The sequence below is a fragment of the Acipenser ruthenus genome, chromosome 3 (assembly GCF_902713425.1).
Source record: "Acipenser ruthenus chromosome 3, fAciRut3.2 maternal haplotype, whole genome shotgun sequence".
NCBI lineage: Eukaryota > Metazoa > Chordata > Actinopteri > Acipenseriformes > Acipenseridae > Acipenser > Acipenser ruthenus.
This window is the reverse complement of record NC_081191.1, coordinates 3,881,066-3,899,796: the sequence shown is the minus strand read 5'-3', so window position 1 is coordinate 3,899,796 and position 18,731 is coordinate 3,881,066. Positions and strand designations below refer to the sequence as shown.

General features: G+C 38.9%; 1 protein-coding gene across 1 annotated transcript; it reads left to right on the top strand.

The window, feature by feature from the left end:
- Positions 1–4,394: 4,394 nt before the first annotated feature.
- On the top strand, positions 4,395–18,657 carry LOC117394918 (CCN family member 4-like). The gene is made up of 5 exons (XM_033993656.3): positions 4,395–4,907; positions 14,197–14,473; positions 15,617–15,871; positions 16,113–16,303; positions 16,804–18,657. The coding sequence occupies exons 1-5, from the start codon at positions 4,851–4,853 to the stop codon at positions 17,107–17,109; spliced, it is 1,086 nt and encodes a 361-aa protein (XP_033849547.3). The 5' UTR covers positions 4,395–4,850; the 3' UTR covers positions 17,110–18,657.
- Positions 18,658–18,731: the final 74 nt, after the last annotated feature.

Sequence of the window (18,731 nt, the reverse complement as noted above, 5' to 3'; positions counted from 1 at the left end):
TAAGGCAAGATGAGCACCATTTAGGGGGCCCCACGCTTAACCAGACTGCCGTGAAATTTAATATGTTAGTTACGTGCGCTCAAAACGCTCAGGGGTGCAAATTTGGTTTAGCTCATATAGCGCCAGCAACATTCAAATCTGGCGCCAGTAGACATTTTACTTTTTTTTTTTTTATTCGTTAGCAACCATAGAGGCTGATAGTTTCTCACTGGGTCTGAACTACACACATGACCCACCCACACTCATCCACACACACATGAGAGAAGGTTCATGTCATGTGGGAAAGTGATAGCAAACATGTTGCAGCACATTTTTACACAATTATCAATTAGATCTTTGTTCAGCAAGTCAAAAGGGTATGTGGGCAATAGTACACTTAACAGGTAACAATACATTGTAAAATAATGTTTTGTGTTCGCAAGCCTCTTATTTACCGCAAAAGTTAAGTTCATATGAATTGGAGCAACTGCTTACTGGGAAAACAATTTAATTTATATTACTGATGATATACTGAGAAAATGAGTGGAAAGGTTTGAACAAAATATGGAGAGGGGCAATATAATTTTTAAGGCTTGATAAAGCAATATTGTTTTTCCATGGTGTAATTATGCAAGCACTATGAAAGTACTTTGCAGTGTGTGAATTAGAACTTTTCCAGATGCTGTTTTTAAAAATGGTTACACTGGAAAGAGTGAACCACTACCTAAAGTGACGGGGTTTTTGTGAAAATGAAAAAAGACACACATTGAAATAAATGTATTCTTCTTCAACATTTTTGTATGTGCTACGCCCTCCCCCCACCCCTGAAATCCTCTTGAGGCCCCCCAGGGGTCCCCAGCCTTCAGTTTGGGAACCCCTGTCATATCTAAAGCACATGTGGAATCAAGCTTAGCGTCAGCGACCCATATACTAACCATATCTAGAGTGTGTCAAATTCATTGTAAAATCATTGTATCTGCATTATCTATATTGTTCATGAAATATGTCTTTTACCAGCCATCCATTAAAATACAATCATGAGAAACCTACATCGCGCTGTATCGTTAATGGAATTGTTGAGAGGGTTGCATGTATCCTCCCTCATAGTAAATCAACAGTGATGACGTATTTCACATTCCAACGGTTGTTTTACATTCTACTTCATTTAGCAAGGTATGTTTATCAGGTTGCCATGCTGAAAATGACACCTTCTGACAGATTTTATAAAGAGAATCTGTCAGGGGATGCATGTGATCCGGGCAAATAGGGAGGTCAGGTTTAGTGCACATTCTTCAATTACAATGGAATGATTTATTTCTGATACTTATGTCATACTGCAGTGTGGGTAAAAACATGCCTGCAGAATGTGGTTGTTCCATCCAGCCTCCTCGAGTTATGTAGTTTATAGTTCAATGTGAACTGAGTGGAAGAGTTGAGTTGGCACAAGCAGATGCAATTACTGGTATATTGGAATCAGTGTTTTGTTTCAAGAATAGAATTTGAGTGAATGATTTTAACAGTGCTTCCAGCTTCCAGCTACCCTGCAATACTGGCAAGATGTATTGCCAGAGCCAGCAATAACTGCCTGTGTGGTAGACATCAGGTGAAACACACATTACTCTTGGGTGAAGAGGTAATAGCGTGAAAGGGTCAAGCCTGTGATGATGACGGTTGATGAAGGGGGGGGTTCTGAAATCTGCCAGGATGTAATGATATAATAATTGACTGATTATGTAACACTAGTAATACTGGGATACTCTAGTTATACTCTAGGATTCATCATTCCATCCTCACATCAATACATGATGACACTGAAGAGAGGAGACCTTGACCAAATATTTAATAATGATCTGTTTTCATCTGGCACTGGGGCCGAAATCTGGTTAGTTTCTATCAGCAGCAACCCAAGAGCAGAGCAGTTTAAACCGGGACTCTGTCAGCTCCAATGTTCGACAGGTTGAGACTGGCCTCTCCAACATGCTCTGGTGGAGTCTAGTGACAGTACCTAATGAGCAGCATGTCTTTGCAGAAAAAAAGAACTATCAATTAATTTTACTATCAAATACTGGAGGCAGGTGAAGAATTTCTAAAGAGGAATCGACAGAGCCAGTTTGATATTCGAACAAGGAGAGAGTAGAGTTTTACAGACTGCTTTGAATTTGCAGATTGAAACAGGCCTTTCCAAAAACAAGCAATTAATAAATATAGTATTTACATCTAAATAAGAAAATGAGTCTTGCCTGTGTAAAATCATCTGCACCTCGGTGCTGTATGTATTCTGGCTATTAATAAACACATTTCACTCAGCCCAAATAAATATCTTCTGCTTTTTTCAGCAGTATTGTTCAATGTGGTTAACAGAGTCTGCTTGAGCTTATTTTTAGAGACAGGAGTAACACTCAATGCATGTCAGAGTTGATAGACTAATTCGTTGCAGGCCCAGTAAAATATACATTTTTATTGGCCGTACTTTGACAGCTTTTACAGAGTGAAAGAGTTATTTAGGTAATGTGAGCGAACGCACCTAAATCATTTTTAGCAGATATTTATGGGATAATCTGAGATCACTGAACAAATTTCACTTGTAATTCCTTTCTCAAAATCGGCTGAATCATCAGTCACCGTGGATGTGGATGGTGAAAAGAATGACGTGATGGTATTAAGTTTCCTGTTTTTTCTTCAGGTGAGACATGATGAACGCCTGCTTGCTTCGTCAGCACACACGCCAAAAGTAACGAATGTACATATAATGCTTACTTTCAACTGCCTATTCAATACTGAATATAAAAAGCAGACGCTCGTGTAAACAATCCGACTAGACATTATTATTATTATTATTATTATTGTTGTTGTTGTTGTTGTTGTTGTTGTTGTTGTTGTTGTTGTACTTTGCTTTGCTTTACTTTAATTTGATTTGATTAATGATTTCTCATAGTTGTTTTTTTTGTTTTGTTTTGTTTTTTAAGCGATAGTGCCCGTCGATGACGGCTCTACGTGTGGTAGTTGACCGCGACTGGAGCCAACCTAGCCAAAGGCGAGAGCACTAATGAAAGTCAAGGTCAACTATCACACGGTTGAGTCATCATCGAGAGGGCACTATCTCTATTAGAAAATTATTTTAACATTGGTTTCTTTAAAAAAAAACAAAAAAAAAACTTAAAACCTAAATTTACATTGAACTTGTACTGATTTGTCGGGTACCTTTCCGCTGAGTAAAGACGTTCTAAGAAAATAGTCCCAAACATTTTTTAAAATAAAAAACAAGGATGACATACATATAAATAGAAAAACGATGCATTTTTAATTAGTAAATCGATTTATTATTATTATTATTATTATTATTATTATTATTATTTATTTCTTAGCAGACGCCCTTATCCAGGGCGACTTACAATCGCAAGCAATTACAAATACATTCAAGTGTTACAATATAAATCATACAATAAGAACAAGAAATACAATAATTCTCAAGTGTGACAAACCACAATTCAATAATACAGCAGATAATAGTGAAAGTTACATCAGGATATGATTAAGTAGTGATAGTTACATCAGGATATGATTAAGTACAAAATACTACAGATTAAACACTTGGGAGATTACAATATTCTGAGGTACAGGATTAAATGCAGTAAAATAGGGGGCAGATAAGAGCAAAATAAAGCATATTTAAATGAAGGGTGATAGTGTCCCAGGATACAACAGAGGAGTTCTACAGGTGCTGTTTGAAGAGGTGAGTCTTAAGGAGGCGCCGGAATGTGGTCAGGGACTGGGCAGTCCTGACATCTGTAGGAAGGTCGTTCCACCACTGCGGAGCAAGGGTGGAGAAGGAGCGGGCTCGGGAGGCAGGGGAGCGTAGCGGAGGTAGAGCCAGTCTTCTAGTGCAGGCGGAGCGGAGAGGTCGAGTGGGGGTGTAGGGAGAGATGAGGGTCTGGAGGTAGCTGGGTGCAGTCTGATCAAGGCATCTGTAGGCTAGTACAAGAGTCTTGAACTGGATGCGAGCGGTGATCGGGAGCCAGTGAAGCGAGCGGAGTAGTGTTTTATTAACTTGTTAAGTGTTTTAAACCCCTATTTATAATCTGGACATTGCCTGAGGAATGAACGGAGCAATTACTGGACTGTCAGTGTACGATGGAGTCTGAACTACCAATACAACCTCTCATCAAACACCACCCTGAAATGCCTCCTCACTCACCATGTTTCTACCTTTCTCTCCTGAATCTACATATGATGCCGTGTCTGTGCGGCACTCGAGCTGACAGTCTGTGATTGGCTCTCGGCAGTTGCAGGTACAGGATTGGCTGCTTTCGTCGATGCAAAGTATTGATTGGCTGGTTTGGGTGGCTAATAATATGGACCAATTTGTCTTTGTTTAGTATTTACTGTCAAATAGTGAACTACGCTTAAAAATACTGGACGGGCCAGGACCCCTAAGGCCACCTGTAACGCCGGTAGCCTGACTCTTGGTATCCTGTGGATTTGCTTAAAACACGCAAATCGCAATTACTGAACGCAAAGGCATACAACCCTTAAGGCATCAGTCATGCAAATCTTCACAAACAGAGCAGAGCCGTTTAGTGCGTACAGTTGTGATCGCTATCCCTTTAAGCAGATAGAAGCGCGACAGTGAGGATACAGGGAGGTGGAGAGGAGAGAAGGGCAGGGGAAGTTTGAGTGAAGGAAGAAATGCAGGGCTTGTCCTTAACCCTGACGTCAGGGCTGGCTTTAATAAAAACTCCAAACAGAGCAAAGACACGTCGGTGGAACTGTCAGTGCAGGGAGGCTTTAAAAGCTCTTGGGAGAAAGTGGTATATGTTGTTTTTAAAAGGATCTCATTGTGGGTTCGATGCATTTGATACTGGATTCCAGTAATGAGGTGGCTCCTGCCCTGGATGCTAGTCATTCTAATAGCAGTCAGCATTCCTCAGGTGAGTCGGTGTATTCACTTACCTGTTTATTGTGATGCTTGCTTCATTGCAAGAGCAACACTTGATGGGAGAAGGGGGGGGGGGTTCTGAAACAAAAAGTACACGTCAAAAGGGGCCTGTGAATGCGTGGATTCACATTAGCAAATACATAATTAAAAAAAGAATGGATATCAGAAGTATGGAAGGGAATATACTGGAAAGCGCAGTACAGCTATAGCAGAACAGTTGCAGGGCAAAACTGAAAAGGCAATTACTGAAGGAGTTAAGTGTAGATAACAGGGTGAATGTGTGTTTGTAAAACCGTATCAAGTGCAGCTGTGAAGCAAGTTAAGGGTTTGAAAAGAAACGGTTGGTTTAACTTTTAGCTCTGAAAACATCTTTAGTAATGACAGCTGGTCAGTGTTATTAGCACATTAGTAGCGCTGACACTACACACGTGGCAATAGCGTTCCACTATCACAGAATTGAAAGGGAATCCTCTGGCACTTGTATAAAATATATTGTATACAGGTTATGCGACAAAAAAAAAAAAGCATAAATTAATGTTTGACCTCCACCACTGACGGACTTTAATTAGCAGTATGTGCAAAACCCATTTTCCAATCCAAGTAAACATTTAGGTGAAAGTTTCACTGAAAAAAAATACTAATTTGTGTTTGTTTTTAGAGGTTCTGCATACTGTTTAGTTTGGTGGCTTGCTATAATTTGCGAGGGGTGGGGAAGGGGTGATTTGGGTGATGACTGTGCAGCATTGCTAAAACCGCAATTAGTCTTAACCGGCAATTGAAAAACAATTTATTTATTGTATGCAGGAGCGTGCACAAGGGGGGGGGGGTGTATTTGAACGCTTGGGAATCGGACATGCCAGAACTCATGAAGGTCTGTAAGAACACGACCTGGGACTTCTGTATCCTGATGTATTCGACCTGCTCTGTTGTTTGTGACCACACTACCTGTTACAGCTGCAACTGCAGAAAGATGTTTCAGTGTTAAAAAACTCCACAACGTATGGACTTTCATTGAAATGGCGAGTGTAATGCTATTTATTTATATAACACACGCACATATATATATATATATATATATATATATATATATATATATATAGTTTAATGTGCCCCCCAATAGCGGTCAAATGTTTATTCCTGCGCATGCCCCTGGCTGTGTGTGTGTGTTTATTTTTTTGTACTGTCATGTGCCAAATATGTGACAAACAGCACACTTACTGAACTGTGTAAGAAGCACGATGTCTGCTTTCCTTGGATTGTCCTGGATTTTGAGATTAGTCCTGAAATTCAAATATGCCTTATCAAGAATTTAAAAGATCCTGGATTTTAATCTTACCCCGTTTTTTTTTTGTTTGTTTTTTTTGTTTTTTTCTTATGCTACCACATTCATGTATCTTACTACAACACCGCAATGTCAGTACAGTAAATTGAGTACGCTATCAAAATACAATATTTTTGCCATAAACTACCAATACGAATTGCTTGTCAGTACTACAGTAGTAATATTATCAATGTTACCTATTGGATGCCTATAGGGTTTCTAAGGAGAGTTTAAACTTTTAATAATCACATATCTGTTCAGATATTATTATTATTATTATTTTTGTACCCCAGAGGTGGCAACCCAAGTTGGATTTGTTTGAAAACAGGTCACTCTTCTTGTGTGGGTGAAGCGACTTGTAATAACATCGGACAGGTTTGCAATGTTATTTGACGTCATCGATTACACCGACGTTGCAGTGGTTACGTCATGTCTCGTTTCAGTGTAGTATGTAGTGATACATTGTATATCTCAGCTCTTAATATTCACCTATAGTCTGATCTGTTCTACCACTACTGTACTTCTTTGAAGCGCAACGTGGCACTATAAGAAGTCTTTGAAGTAAGACGCTGGGGTTATTAAACTTGGTGATTTATGAAAGGTGCTAGATTGTGGTATGAGTGAAGCTAGACAGACATCAGTGAAAATAATATGGTAATAGATATGTTTTTTGGATTTTAGAATTAACCATTTATGTCAGTTTATGTAGGTTACCCTGTGTATTGTTATTATTAATACAAATTAAGTCGGACAAACAAGTCGACTGTATACATTTAGATGTATAATACAGTTTATACAGATATCCATCATCAAATCTGCAAGTTCAATAAGTAAATATGTGATAGTGGCAGATATCTGAATATAGGTCTTGTGCATTCTGTTGGTGCTTAAGACATCTACTGTGCCTGAGTGTGGGTGACAGTGCTATATGAGTGTAATACACTGAGGGTACCACAGTAAAAGAATAGTACACGCACGTCACAGTATACCGCGGTTATTATGCAGTGCAGCTTCAAGTGTAAAACCAATTGTTTCTTTTTTCCAGCAGAGTGCGCCAGAGAGCTCTTACGAATGGAATTGACTTCATAGCGTTGTTCCTTAACAAGTTGGTTTCTGCTTTAGATTTGTTTAATATCCCACTCTCTCTGTAGTGCAGGTCTCTTTACTGGGTCATAATGCCTCTCATCTGCCCTGTTGCTATACAAACTGTGCCAAGCAGCCCTCAATCTCTGATATTAACATTGCACGCAGTACTGTGTGTCATGTATTCAAAGGTAAAGGGGTTGTATTAAATCTTACTTTTAGAGGTTTCTAGATTTGGAAAGTCATATGAATCGAAAGGACCCCTGCTCCAAATTCGTTTGGATAACAGAGGTTTGAATGCACTATTGTACTCAAGATAAGGGCTAGCTGTACAGAGCCTGTTTGTCACAATTGAATTGATATAGCAATAGGGTCATTTTCTGAATAGCAAATTAAACAACACAGAGTTCACCAGTCCGAATGCAGGATTTCAGCCATCTATCATAATTAGTGTGCAACCCAATTTAGTTGGAAGAATTTATAGACGTTTTTACTTGTAAAACTGTAAATCAATTAGAGACTATAGTACATAAACCACAAGCCACGTCCCCACCAGTCCTCTTTCTGTAGAGATTGTTTATACTGGAAGCTGACCAGCTTGTTTTAGTGGACACAGCCCAAGAAATATTGGCCCACATTTCCTTCTGATGTGAAAGGACACCGGTAGGATATCTCAGAAGTATCCCTCCTGTTGTACATGAATAAGGGTTGTACTTGATTAGCTTTGAACCCCTGTGATTTTAGTAGTGAAGAATGCTTTCTCAGCAGCTGTGGTCATTACAAAAGTATCCTGACAGTGTGATACTTTCCACCCAAAACCCCTTTTCATTATTAGCATTAGGGAAAAAAAGCTGAGCATATAATACTTGAAGGGCCACGTAATGGCAGTTGGCGACTCATATAATACTAACATTGGACGAGATGGAAGCATTTCCAGCAGTATCTGTTGAAAGAGACAGTTGCTGAAGGCATTCTGCATGTCAAGCATGACATTCTTGGAAGGTTTTCTGGGATGAATGTACGACTCAAGGTCAGGAATTCACAATGTGAAAGGCTTGTGGGAACATTGCCAGTGCAAGCAGATTTTTTTGGCAACCAGCAAATACATACAACCTTTAAAATGCCTCTTAAAATAAATAAAAAAAATGTCTGGGTGAATTCTGAATTCGCTGAGCATTTTCCCACAGAAATCTTTTCCTCCTTTTTTCCATTGAAATGAAATGGTTGGGCACAGTCAATGGGCTGTACTAGGATGGTGGTCTTTGCAAACGGCTGCAGTAAAAGCAATGCCTTTTATTTATTATCTCATTTGATCTTTTCAGGGCAATGTGAGCTAATAGAGTAATCATTTAAAGTGCATTAAGGGGCCTCTTCTCCAAGTGTAAGTTGCACTTTTTTTCTGCCCAATTAGAAACAACACCAATTGAAAGTCGGTCCTTGCTAATTTGATAATATTTAAGACCCAGTGGTTTTCGATGACGTTTTCTTCGGTTTTGTTTATGGTTCCGTAAACCTTTCTATGTGTGCAGTGATTTTGAGTGGTTCTTAATGCATTAGTCAAGTATTGTGTTCACTTGTTTTTATTATAGTGTCAGCATACATGTAACATACACCAGATCAGCATGTGTGTAACATACACCAGATCAGCATACGTGTAACGTACACCAGATCAGCATACGTGTAACGTACACCAGATCGGCATACGTGTAACATACACCAGATCAGCGTGTGTGTAACATACACCAGATCAGCATACGTGTAACATACACCAGATCGGCATGCGTGTAACATACACCAGATCAGCATGTGTGTAACACACACCAGATCAGCATGTGTGTAACATACACCAGATCAGCATACGTGTAACATACACCAGATCAGCATGCATGTAACATACACCAGATCAGCATACGTGTAACATACACTAGTTGCAGTGACTCCAGAGATTTCCAAAGCTTAGAACCAGGACACATAGATTATATATTTTTTTTTAACTATACAATGTGCTTTTAAAGAACACTACTTATTGGAATATAGTCCTTTTATCACTCTTACTCTTTTTACATTAAATTAACAAAAAACAACAACCTCTGACTGCTGCACCTTGCCTTTCCAATTTGTGGCCACGTTCACTTTCATTAACTATATCTTATAATTCTATTTAATTGGTTTTATCTTTAATTCCAAGCAGTTTGCAGACTTTTAATTTAGTTATTAACCTGTATGAAGCATATTATTCTGGAACCATGTTTTAATATGGTTGATGATTGCTTGCCTTATTAACGGAAGGAGCGCTATCTGGTGCTGGAAGTGCAATCTTGCAAACCGGGACATTTAAGTTTTGGTGGAAATATGTCGGGACAGCTGGTAAGAACCCTGTAGCACTGCAGTGTATTGTCAGTAAAACAAAAGGAGCCAAAGTTACAGATCACTAGATACACTGACTCTTACTTCTATATAGACACGTAGGCAGATCTATAGCATTCAACATGAACTGAAGAGCAGCTCCTGAAAGTAAAAGGAACACAGTATTTGAGTATTTGAAACATGAACGATTTAGAATCATCATTAAAAGCAAACACTACAAAACGTTAAGGGGACAACAAAACAAAAAACTACCTGGAAGTTCCTTTCTTTTTAACAACAGTTTGTACCCTTTTGGAAGAAATGGTGGGCCTCATTTTCAAAGCGTCTTTAATTAACTCCTATTGTTTCTTAAGGAGAGAAAATCATGTTAATGTTACAAAATAAGAAAAAAAAACACATCTTGAGAGTTCTGAAGAGGACGTGACATATCACGTGAGCTGCTTGGCTCTAGTTTTGTAAAATTAACAAGTGTTATAAAAAAAAAAAGAAGTTCATTAAAGACTGTAGTAAATGCGTTGAAAATTTAGCCCAGTGTAACCTACACTTTAGAGTGAAAGACTTTGGAATAACCCCTAAATCCTAAAGTATGTTTCACTACCTATGGATCTCCGTTCACAGTGGGACTTTATGTAATAATAAATGAGCACTGTGGCCTCTTAATAATCCTGCACTGGTGGTTTGAATCCTGCATCCCACACGGTGTAATTTTAATCAAGCACCATGTGGATATCCTATACTTTCACAACGGATAGCAGAGATATGAATCATGAGTGGAAACAATCTGACATGCCACTACTGAAAAATAGTCTGAAGGTTTCAGTTGGAGCAGAAATAAGTCTTTTTTGCCAGGCTTTTACACTAATCTCTTAATTAGACCCTCCCGCAAGGCCATTTATCACCATGTTAAACTGCTGGAATTAAGTTGTATTTTTTGTTGCACAATGTATTCGCCATTACGGTTCTTTTACATGTTTGTGAAGTTTAATGCTTGAGATAATACTGCTTTAACGTCTTAGTATTTGTGGAAGCCTTTTCCCCACTAAATAACTCCTCACAGTACGTACTGTGGTGCCACCTTCTGGAGAGGTAGTGTAGTTGCAATATGTACAGCTTCACCCTGTAGTGTAGCCACTGCCCGTCGGGGCCAGCGACCCTTCAGCAGCAGACCAGCTCCCTGAAACTACAAGGAAAGCTCAGGATGGTGGTGATGTCATGATGTTAGGTCTGCCTGCCTCCATTCAGGAGAGCTGCCTTTAAAGCATTTCATTTATTATTATTATTATTATTATTATTATTATTATTATTATTATTATTATTTTGTCATTTAAAAGATGCTTTTATCCAAAGCGACTTGCAGAGACTAGGGGGTGAACTATACATGCAGAGACACAACAGGACCTCGGTTTTAAATCTCATCCGAAGGATGAGAGGGTAGCAATGCCATAGACAGATAAACAGTCATTGTTAAAAATGACTGGACATTGTTTCATATTAGGGCAAAGTTATTATTATTATTTATTATTATTATTATTATTATTATTATTACTATTATTATGGGGGTTAGTGTTAGGCAGTAGTACCTAGATTAGAGGGCATTTTATATTTGGTTATATTGGTAGTTGACAGCATTTTATCAAAAATAAAAAATAAATAAAAGGTCTGTTACTAAGGTAATGTCTGATAATAAGCACTTTATCTCAATCATGAACCATTTAATTGTTTGTATTTTCAAAGGTGTGGGATAAATTACGAGAGCCTAGATAGAAAGCATGCCACTCTTTTCCAGAGTGAAGTCTGGGTTAGGTTTAGGTCTGTTTTGCTTAATTAAATCTGAATTAATTTGCCATTTTTTTTTCTAGATATTTCTTAAAGAAACCAACAAAGGTTGCGAACAGTAGTGGGGTGGCTTACCATGGTTTGAAATGGCACATTTACAAAGAAGGTGAAGATAATTCCACTGCTTGAAAGATGTCATTTCATACAACATACCTTATTAGAATCTTTACTACATTTCTATGCCTTAGCAAGCAAACAAAAAAAGAGTTGATAGAAGGTGCCCTTCATGTACTGTAATAAGCAGTGGCAATGGGCTAGATTTCCCTTACTGCCTTTTATTTTTATTTATTTCTTAGCAGACGCCCTTATCCAGGGCGACTTACAACTGTTACAAGATATCACATTATACATTAAGCCTTATAAAGATGTGTTGAAAATGATACTTCAATCAAGTTATATGTGTTTAAGGGACGTGCCATATGGAATAGGTGTAACTACAGAAAGTGTTTTTATAGCAGCATTTCTTTTACCTTACTAAACTTAGGACATCATGCTCTATTATAGGAGTCCAAGGTGAGCTCCCTGCTCCAGAGGGACAGCCCTCGTGGTGTGAAGCAGTTTGGTCTCCATGCCGACCCAATTCTTGGCCTCTTTTTGGAGACATTCTTTTGGAGAATGTGTCCAGTGATAGTGTTGCCAGGTTGTGTGGTGTTGTTTTGTGGGTTTGACTACACCCTTTTAAGGTGTAGTTTGAGACTCCCTGCTGATGCCACTTGTGACCTGGTGTATCCTGCTCTAACTCAGGCAATCAAAGGGGAATGGCTGCTGCATTACCGGACTGTGTCATCGTGCCCCACTTCAGGGGTACTTACAGCATGTCTTTAGGAAGGATTTGCATTAGCTGTGAGGTTTCTCATAATCCTATCCTGCTCCAGAGTAACAGTTTGCTGATTTGATTTTTTTTTTTTTACCTTGTTTACAATGCACACAAAATAAATGACCTCCTTCACTGTATATGATTTATAAAGTTCAAATCTAGAGGCTTTCTAAAGCTTAGTAGCAAAGGCAATAAGGATGGAGTAATCCTTTAAACAGGGTCATGTGTTTGAATCCAAGGCTAAGATAAACCACATGCTGCTGAAGTGTACGTCCCCTGTTTCTTTCTTGCCTCACTGTTATGACCATAAATCCACCCCTACCAAGAGAGAGCCATTCACAGACAGGTATTTTTCACAGGAGATTAATTATGTCTTGGTAGGTGGGGACATTTATCCTTTTAACTCCAGCCAAGTATAGGTTAGATGACCTTCAGCCAGTGAGTATGCCTGTTGACCATATAGAAAATATAACCACCTGGCCACGTGATTGATGTAATCTTGCTGGGATGGTGTGTAGTTTAGAAGACTTTCTGCATAGTACAATATCGCAGAGCTTTAATGTGCATTGTAATGAATTTTGCTGATCATGTGATTGGTCTTTGCTGGAGAATGCAATGCTCTTCTATTTCCCCACAGAAAAGACGCAGTGAAGTAGACTATGAAGAGTGTTCAGCATCTTCACCTCTGTCAGTCTTGGGCTAACAGTTGCTCGTTTGATGGGAACTGTTGCTTACAATTCTTTTCACTTTGGCTCCTCGTCAGCCACCAGATGGAAATGCTTTGGAGCTGCATTCAGACCAGCTAGGTCTAGGTTCATTTTTGGTTGGATGTATACCCCTATTTCAGTGATATAATGTGCCCTTTTGTTGAAAGGGATATTAAGCAATGTAGTCTTGTCACAGTTCTCACTGTGCCAAGTCATTCAACTTTACAAAGATATTGTAGTACACAATACAGTGACATAAAGAAGCAACAAAAACATAGAGGTCAAGAAGTGAAATAATTTTACCTTCAAGTCGGTACTGATTAGTGATAATGATCCTAAACAAGGTCTAAATCCTTATGGGAAGAAAAGCTGTATTTGAAATGCGCGACAGGGTGACATTTTGTGCAACTCTTTTTATTTAAACTGTAGGGAGAAAAAATCAACAAATGATTTTTGATCAAAAATACTTTATATGCATAAAAGAAATACTGTTAATACACTCGTATACACATTGGATACAAGCAAGCAAAGACGCGCAGGTCACAGCATGAACCAATGTATATGCTTGTATCACAACACCGACGTCAATTCAAGGAAGTGACTGACGATTCAAACAAAAACATTACATTAAATACTATGAATATATTAGCATTTCCACCCCCATTTCTTCCAATCAGAATGGATCCACCCTGCTATCACACACCTTCAACACATCTCTTGGTAAGGGGGGGAACTCGCCCAAATCTATCACATTGTACAGTGCGTCACATTTAAGCATTTTACAGACTAGCTTATCCTAATACCCCATTTTTGTTGCTGTTAAAACTAGTTCTTTGTGTGCGGTGATCTCTTTTCACATTGTGCACTCATTTTTCCACTCCTTCACACATCTTGATTAAACACCTGCTTACTTTGGCTCTCTGCCCAGACGCCAATATACGAGAGACTGCAAATGTCTTACTAGCTAGTTACATGTGCTTTAAGCTGTATCAAAATGTGAAAATATAAAAACTCATACAAATATGAAAACTTTAACATAGAAGAAATGTATAATCAAATACATAATTAATACTTTATGCAGAATGTCATCTACAAAGCGGAATAGGGCTAAACTAATGCCACCACCTTCTTCTTTTTCTTTTTCTTTCAGGTACACTCCCAGAATTCGACTGCCATGCCGCCTGTGACCGCAGTAACGGAGCAGTTTAACCGGACACAGTATTGCAAGTGGCCGTGCAAGTGTCCAAAGATCCCGCCACGCTGCTCTGCAGGGGTCAGTCTGGTGATGGACGGCTGCGACTGCTGCAAAGCCTGTGCCAGACAGGTGGGGGAGAAATGCAACGAGGCTGACACCTGCGACTACCACAAGGGACTGTACTGCGACTATAGCATGGACAAGCCTAGGTACGAAACAGGAGTGTGTGCACGTAAGTGAGATCATATATTTTTGTGCTACTACATTGACATTATTTATATATAATGCATCTGCCACTGTTTCTGTCTGTCTGCCTATATCTATATATCTGAATTTATTTATTAACACTTTAGATTTAAGGATAATTGTGAACTTAACTCCTACACACTTTTGTAGTAATAGGACTTTTTTTTATCTTTGAATAAAACATAAAGTAAAAGAGAAACTTTTTTTTTTTTTTTTTTTCCTAAGAGAATTGACTGCTACAGTATATAACAACCAGTAATGTAAAACACACCTCCCTAGAATTTGGTCCACTTGTGAGTTATAAGGTTCTAATTGACTTTTACATTGCATCACTATTAACAAGTTGTTGATTTTCATTACATGAGAGTAGCAAGTATGTACATTCTAATGTTGGACTCGGCTTTCTCCCAGATAAAATGAGATAATAGTGGGAATCAGCCAAGATGTAGCTTTGCTGTAATATATGAGCCTGCAGTGCTTTACCTCCAGGTAACGTGGATTTCCTATTGGCCCGGTGTTGATGGCTGGAGTGTAAAGCTGGCTCCAGGGATCAGCCTATTTGTTGCCTCCCTACCGCTTCAGCGCACACAACAACAGTGATGCTGGCTGCAAGGTTCAACCATTATTAAACTTGTGGAGCACATCCAGGGCCATATTTTCAAAGCGTTTCTTCCAGTCTTTAATTAACTCCTGCTTTTTGAAAGGAGAAATAAAATCATGTTACTGTTACTAAATGAGAAACAGAACCCCTTGAAGTGCTGGAGAGAACTGGGATTATATGGGTTAGGTGTCTGGTTCTATCTTTGTAAAATTAACCAGGGCTAATTAAAGACTGGTTGGATTATATGGGTTTGGTGTTTAGTTCTAGTTTTGTAAAATTAACATCATTTTCTTTCTCTTTTCAAAAAACAGGAGTTCATTAAAAACTGGATTAAATGCTTTGAAAATATGGCCCCTAATTTCCTATGGGTCCTAGTAATAGCGAACAGGCAACAATCATACAAGAGCAAAAGCATAACAATCCATAAAAACCTGCAGTCAGTCTGCTACGTGTAGCTTTCATGCTTGGCAGGAATTGCTGGATTCCGTGCAGCCTAGATGGACTCTGTTTCTGTGTTTGATTGTGCAGATATGGTCGGGGTCGGGTGTGAGGATAATGGAGTGATTTACCGAAACGGGCAGAGCTTCCAGCCCAATTGCAAGTACAAGTGCATGTGTGTCAACGGGGCCATTGGGTGCGTGCCCGTGTGCCGAGACTCTCGCCCGCCCCTCGTCTGGTGTCAGAACCCCAAGAGGGTTAAAGTCCCTGGGAAGTGCTGTGAGCAATGGATCTGTGACGAGTCTAAGAAAGTCAGGAAGACATCCCCCCGGCACGTCTCCTCAGGTAAATCTGTCCAGGTATTGTGTATCTTCATGTGCTGTTTGACTGCTTTAACTGAGTTGATGTTCCCAATGTTTCGGTATGCTTAACAGACCTTTGCCAAGGGAAAGTGTGTTTGAAAACAAACAGTGGTGGTACTTATAGTGTGGGTATCAGACTATGTGCTGTTCTAAATTTCCAGGGCTGTTGATTTTATGCAGCAAGCGTATAACAAGTTTTCATTGTACTCCCTGTGGTTCATTAGACAGAGATGAAAACGAGGTCTGGCATAAGAACTGTGTATCACAGACCACTCCCTGGAGCCCCTGCTCAAAAACGTGTGGAACAGGCCTCTCGATGAGAGTGACGAACGCCAACGACCAGTGTGAGCTGGTTAAAGAGAGGCGGCTGTGCAACATCCGACCCTGTGAGGTCGACATCACCAAGCACATCAAGGTAAGGATTGAGCCACAAGGGTACAGTACAATTTGTTATTTGTGCATTCAAATTATTAGTCCGTAACACTGAAAGTCCTCTCTTAGGCATTAAGATACTGTGTGAATCATGTGCAAATTCAACACCCTAGAAAATCCCACTTCCATAGTTCTATAGACTGTAAACCACACAGCAAACCACAAACCTGACAAACAATACAAAATAAGAAATACAATTAAGAGATGAAACAAACACAAGTGCTTTTGGTTTATTTGTGATGCATATGTTGTGATTTATTCTTTTAATAAACAGAGTAACAATCATGGTGAGGAGAGTAAAGTGGCACAAGCAGCAATGCCTCATCTTTTCCAACGCGTCTCTAGTTTATTATATTGCAGCCAGAGATTATTCCTGCTCAGTATGAAATGCCCATTACATTGTATTCATTTTAAACACACACATGTTAAGTAAGTACAGACTGGTTAACTACATACATCCTGTTGTTTCTTGTTGCCTTGCAGCCTGAGAAGAAATGTCTGAATGTGTACAGAGAGGATGAACCGAAGAACTTTACCATATCAGGGTGCGTCAGTCAAAAGACATACAGGCCAAAGTACTGTGGGGTCTGCACAGACAACCGGTGCTGCATTCCATACAAGTCAAAGACTATCGAGGTCCAGTTCGAGTGCCCCAATGGGTCCATGTTTTCCTGGCCAGTGATGTGGATCAATGCTTGCTTTTGCAACTTGAGTTGTAAAAACCCCAATGACATTTTTGCAGACTTGGAGCACTATTACTATTACGATCACTCTGAAATTGTTAACTAAGAAGAAGAGGTTTGCGATTTTAAACCCACCCACCCATCTGATTGAAATTAGCCCTGCAGTAATAAAATAACTGTGATACACACACTGTATATAAAGTTAAAATTATTGTTTTCACATTGCAGGTTATATCCTGGAGAGATTGTAAAGAAACCTCTATATTCTAAAAATAAGGGAGGGGGGGGGGGGGTATACCTTTTCCTATCTGAAGAGATTTATTACTATTATGGAATGGTGTTAATGACATTGTCCTAGGCAGGACAGAGTAACTGCTTTATGTATAGTCTGTTAGTAATATGTAGCAAACCCGTTATGGGTCCACTCATGTTAGTGCTCTTGCTATTCTCCACACATGGTTTTTCTGTGTTTATGCTGCAGACATTCCACAAGCATTGAACTTTTAATGACAGCCTGTGTTCCAATAGGTAACACCAAAATTATTATTTATTTATTACATAAAATGATCTTCACTTGAAAAGTACAACCTGAAAGAATCCAGGACCTCTCCGAATCCACATTGGGTCTGTTCCATTGATCTGAACCGCTATTGTTTAATGTGTGGTTTTCTTAACTGTGGTTTTTCCTCATTAAAAGTAAGTACCCTAGAATGACTGGTTCGGTTCCAATTTAATATTTAAACACTGGTGGAATTTAGATCAATGGAATAAAGATATTTCTTCCATGCATAAGACTCATTTCGAGTGCAATTATACAGAGCTGTGGGCTGAAGCCGATTGGTTATATGTACAGTATATTATATGCATAATTGCATATACAGGTTTGTTATAAATAAACCACTCAAGGATTATGGGTATATGGTGTTTGTCACTAGACAGTCGGGAGACAGTCGGCCTTCTTTATTCGTGTATGCTGGGCTTAACACTCAAATCAACAAGCAGTTCTGGAAGAAACAGTATTAGTATGGCAAAGGTTAAATGAACATACATACAGTCTCTTCCTTGGTTATGCAATTTTATATGCAATGAAATAATGACTGGCATTTCTGTTGTGTCAATTTACAGTAAACCACTGGTGTCAGTTTCACAGGCTGGTCTGTTTATAATACATGGGACCACATGTTGTCTGGTCTTCAGGTCAAAGGGAAATTTGTGTAATTAACATATCATAGATACAGTTTTCTAGTTTACAGTATCTCAGCTCCTACACACATCATAGTAAAATTAGTATATTCATATATTTATTTAAATTACATTGGTCATCAGCATGTATGGACCGGTTTGTTTTAAACTACACAGACTCCAGCTTTTCTTTTATAATTGCTTTTACTTTTTACTGTTACACTTTTCCTTTAAATGGATCTTGTTTTCAGCCTCCCAGAAACCAGACCATCTGAAGAATTCGGTTTTAATTATACTCTCTGTTACTGCATAATAAGCAGCAAATACTGAACTATAAATCCAAGATTATTTTTTTCTTTTCCAAATCAGGGATACACAGTATACAAGGAATGATTTATGAAAAGTATAATTAATTCTATATAAAAGTCAATATAATAAAATGACCATTTCAAATGAAGTCGCTCATTCTTGTTTGCATTATTCCCTAGGCTTCATGGTTGGTTCAAAGGATTGGGATATTCCATATGTTTACCTCCCTGCCATGCT

Excerpts from the sequence above, each read along its gene's own strand:
- LOC117394918 (XM_033993656.3), top strand. The coding sequence starts at position 4,851 with ATGAGGTGGCTCCTGCCCTGGATGCTAGTCATTCTAATAGCAGTCAGC. Across the intron at positions 4,908-14,196 it reads TAGCAGTCAGCATTCCTCAG|GTACACTCCCAGAATTCGAC; the intron begins GTGAGTCGGTGT and ends TTTTTCTTTCAG. Across the intron at positions 14,474-15,616 it reads CGAAACAGGAGTGTGTGCAC|ATATGGTCGGGGTCGGGTGT; the intron begins GTAAGTGAGATC and ends TTGATTGTGCAG.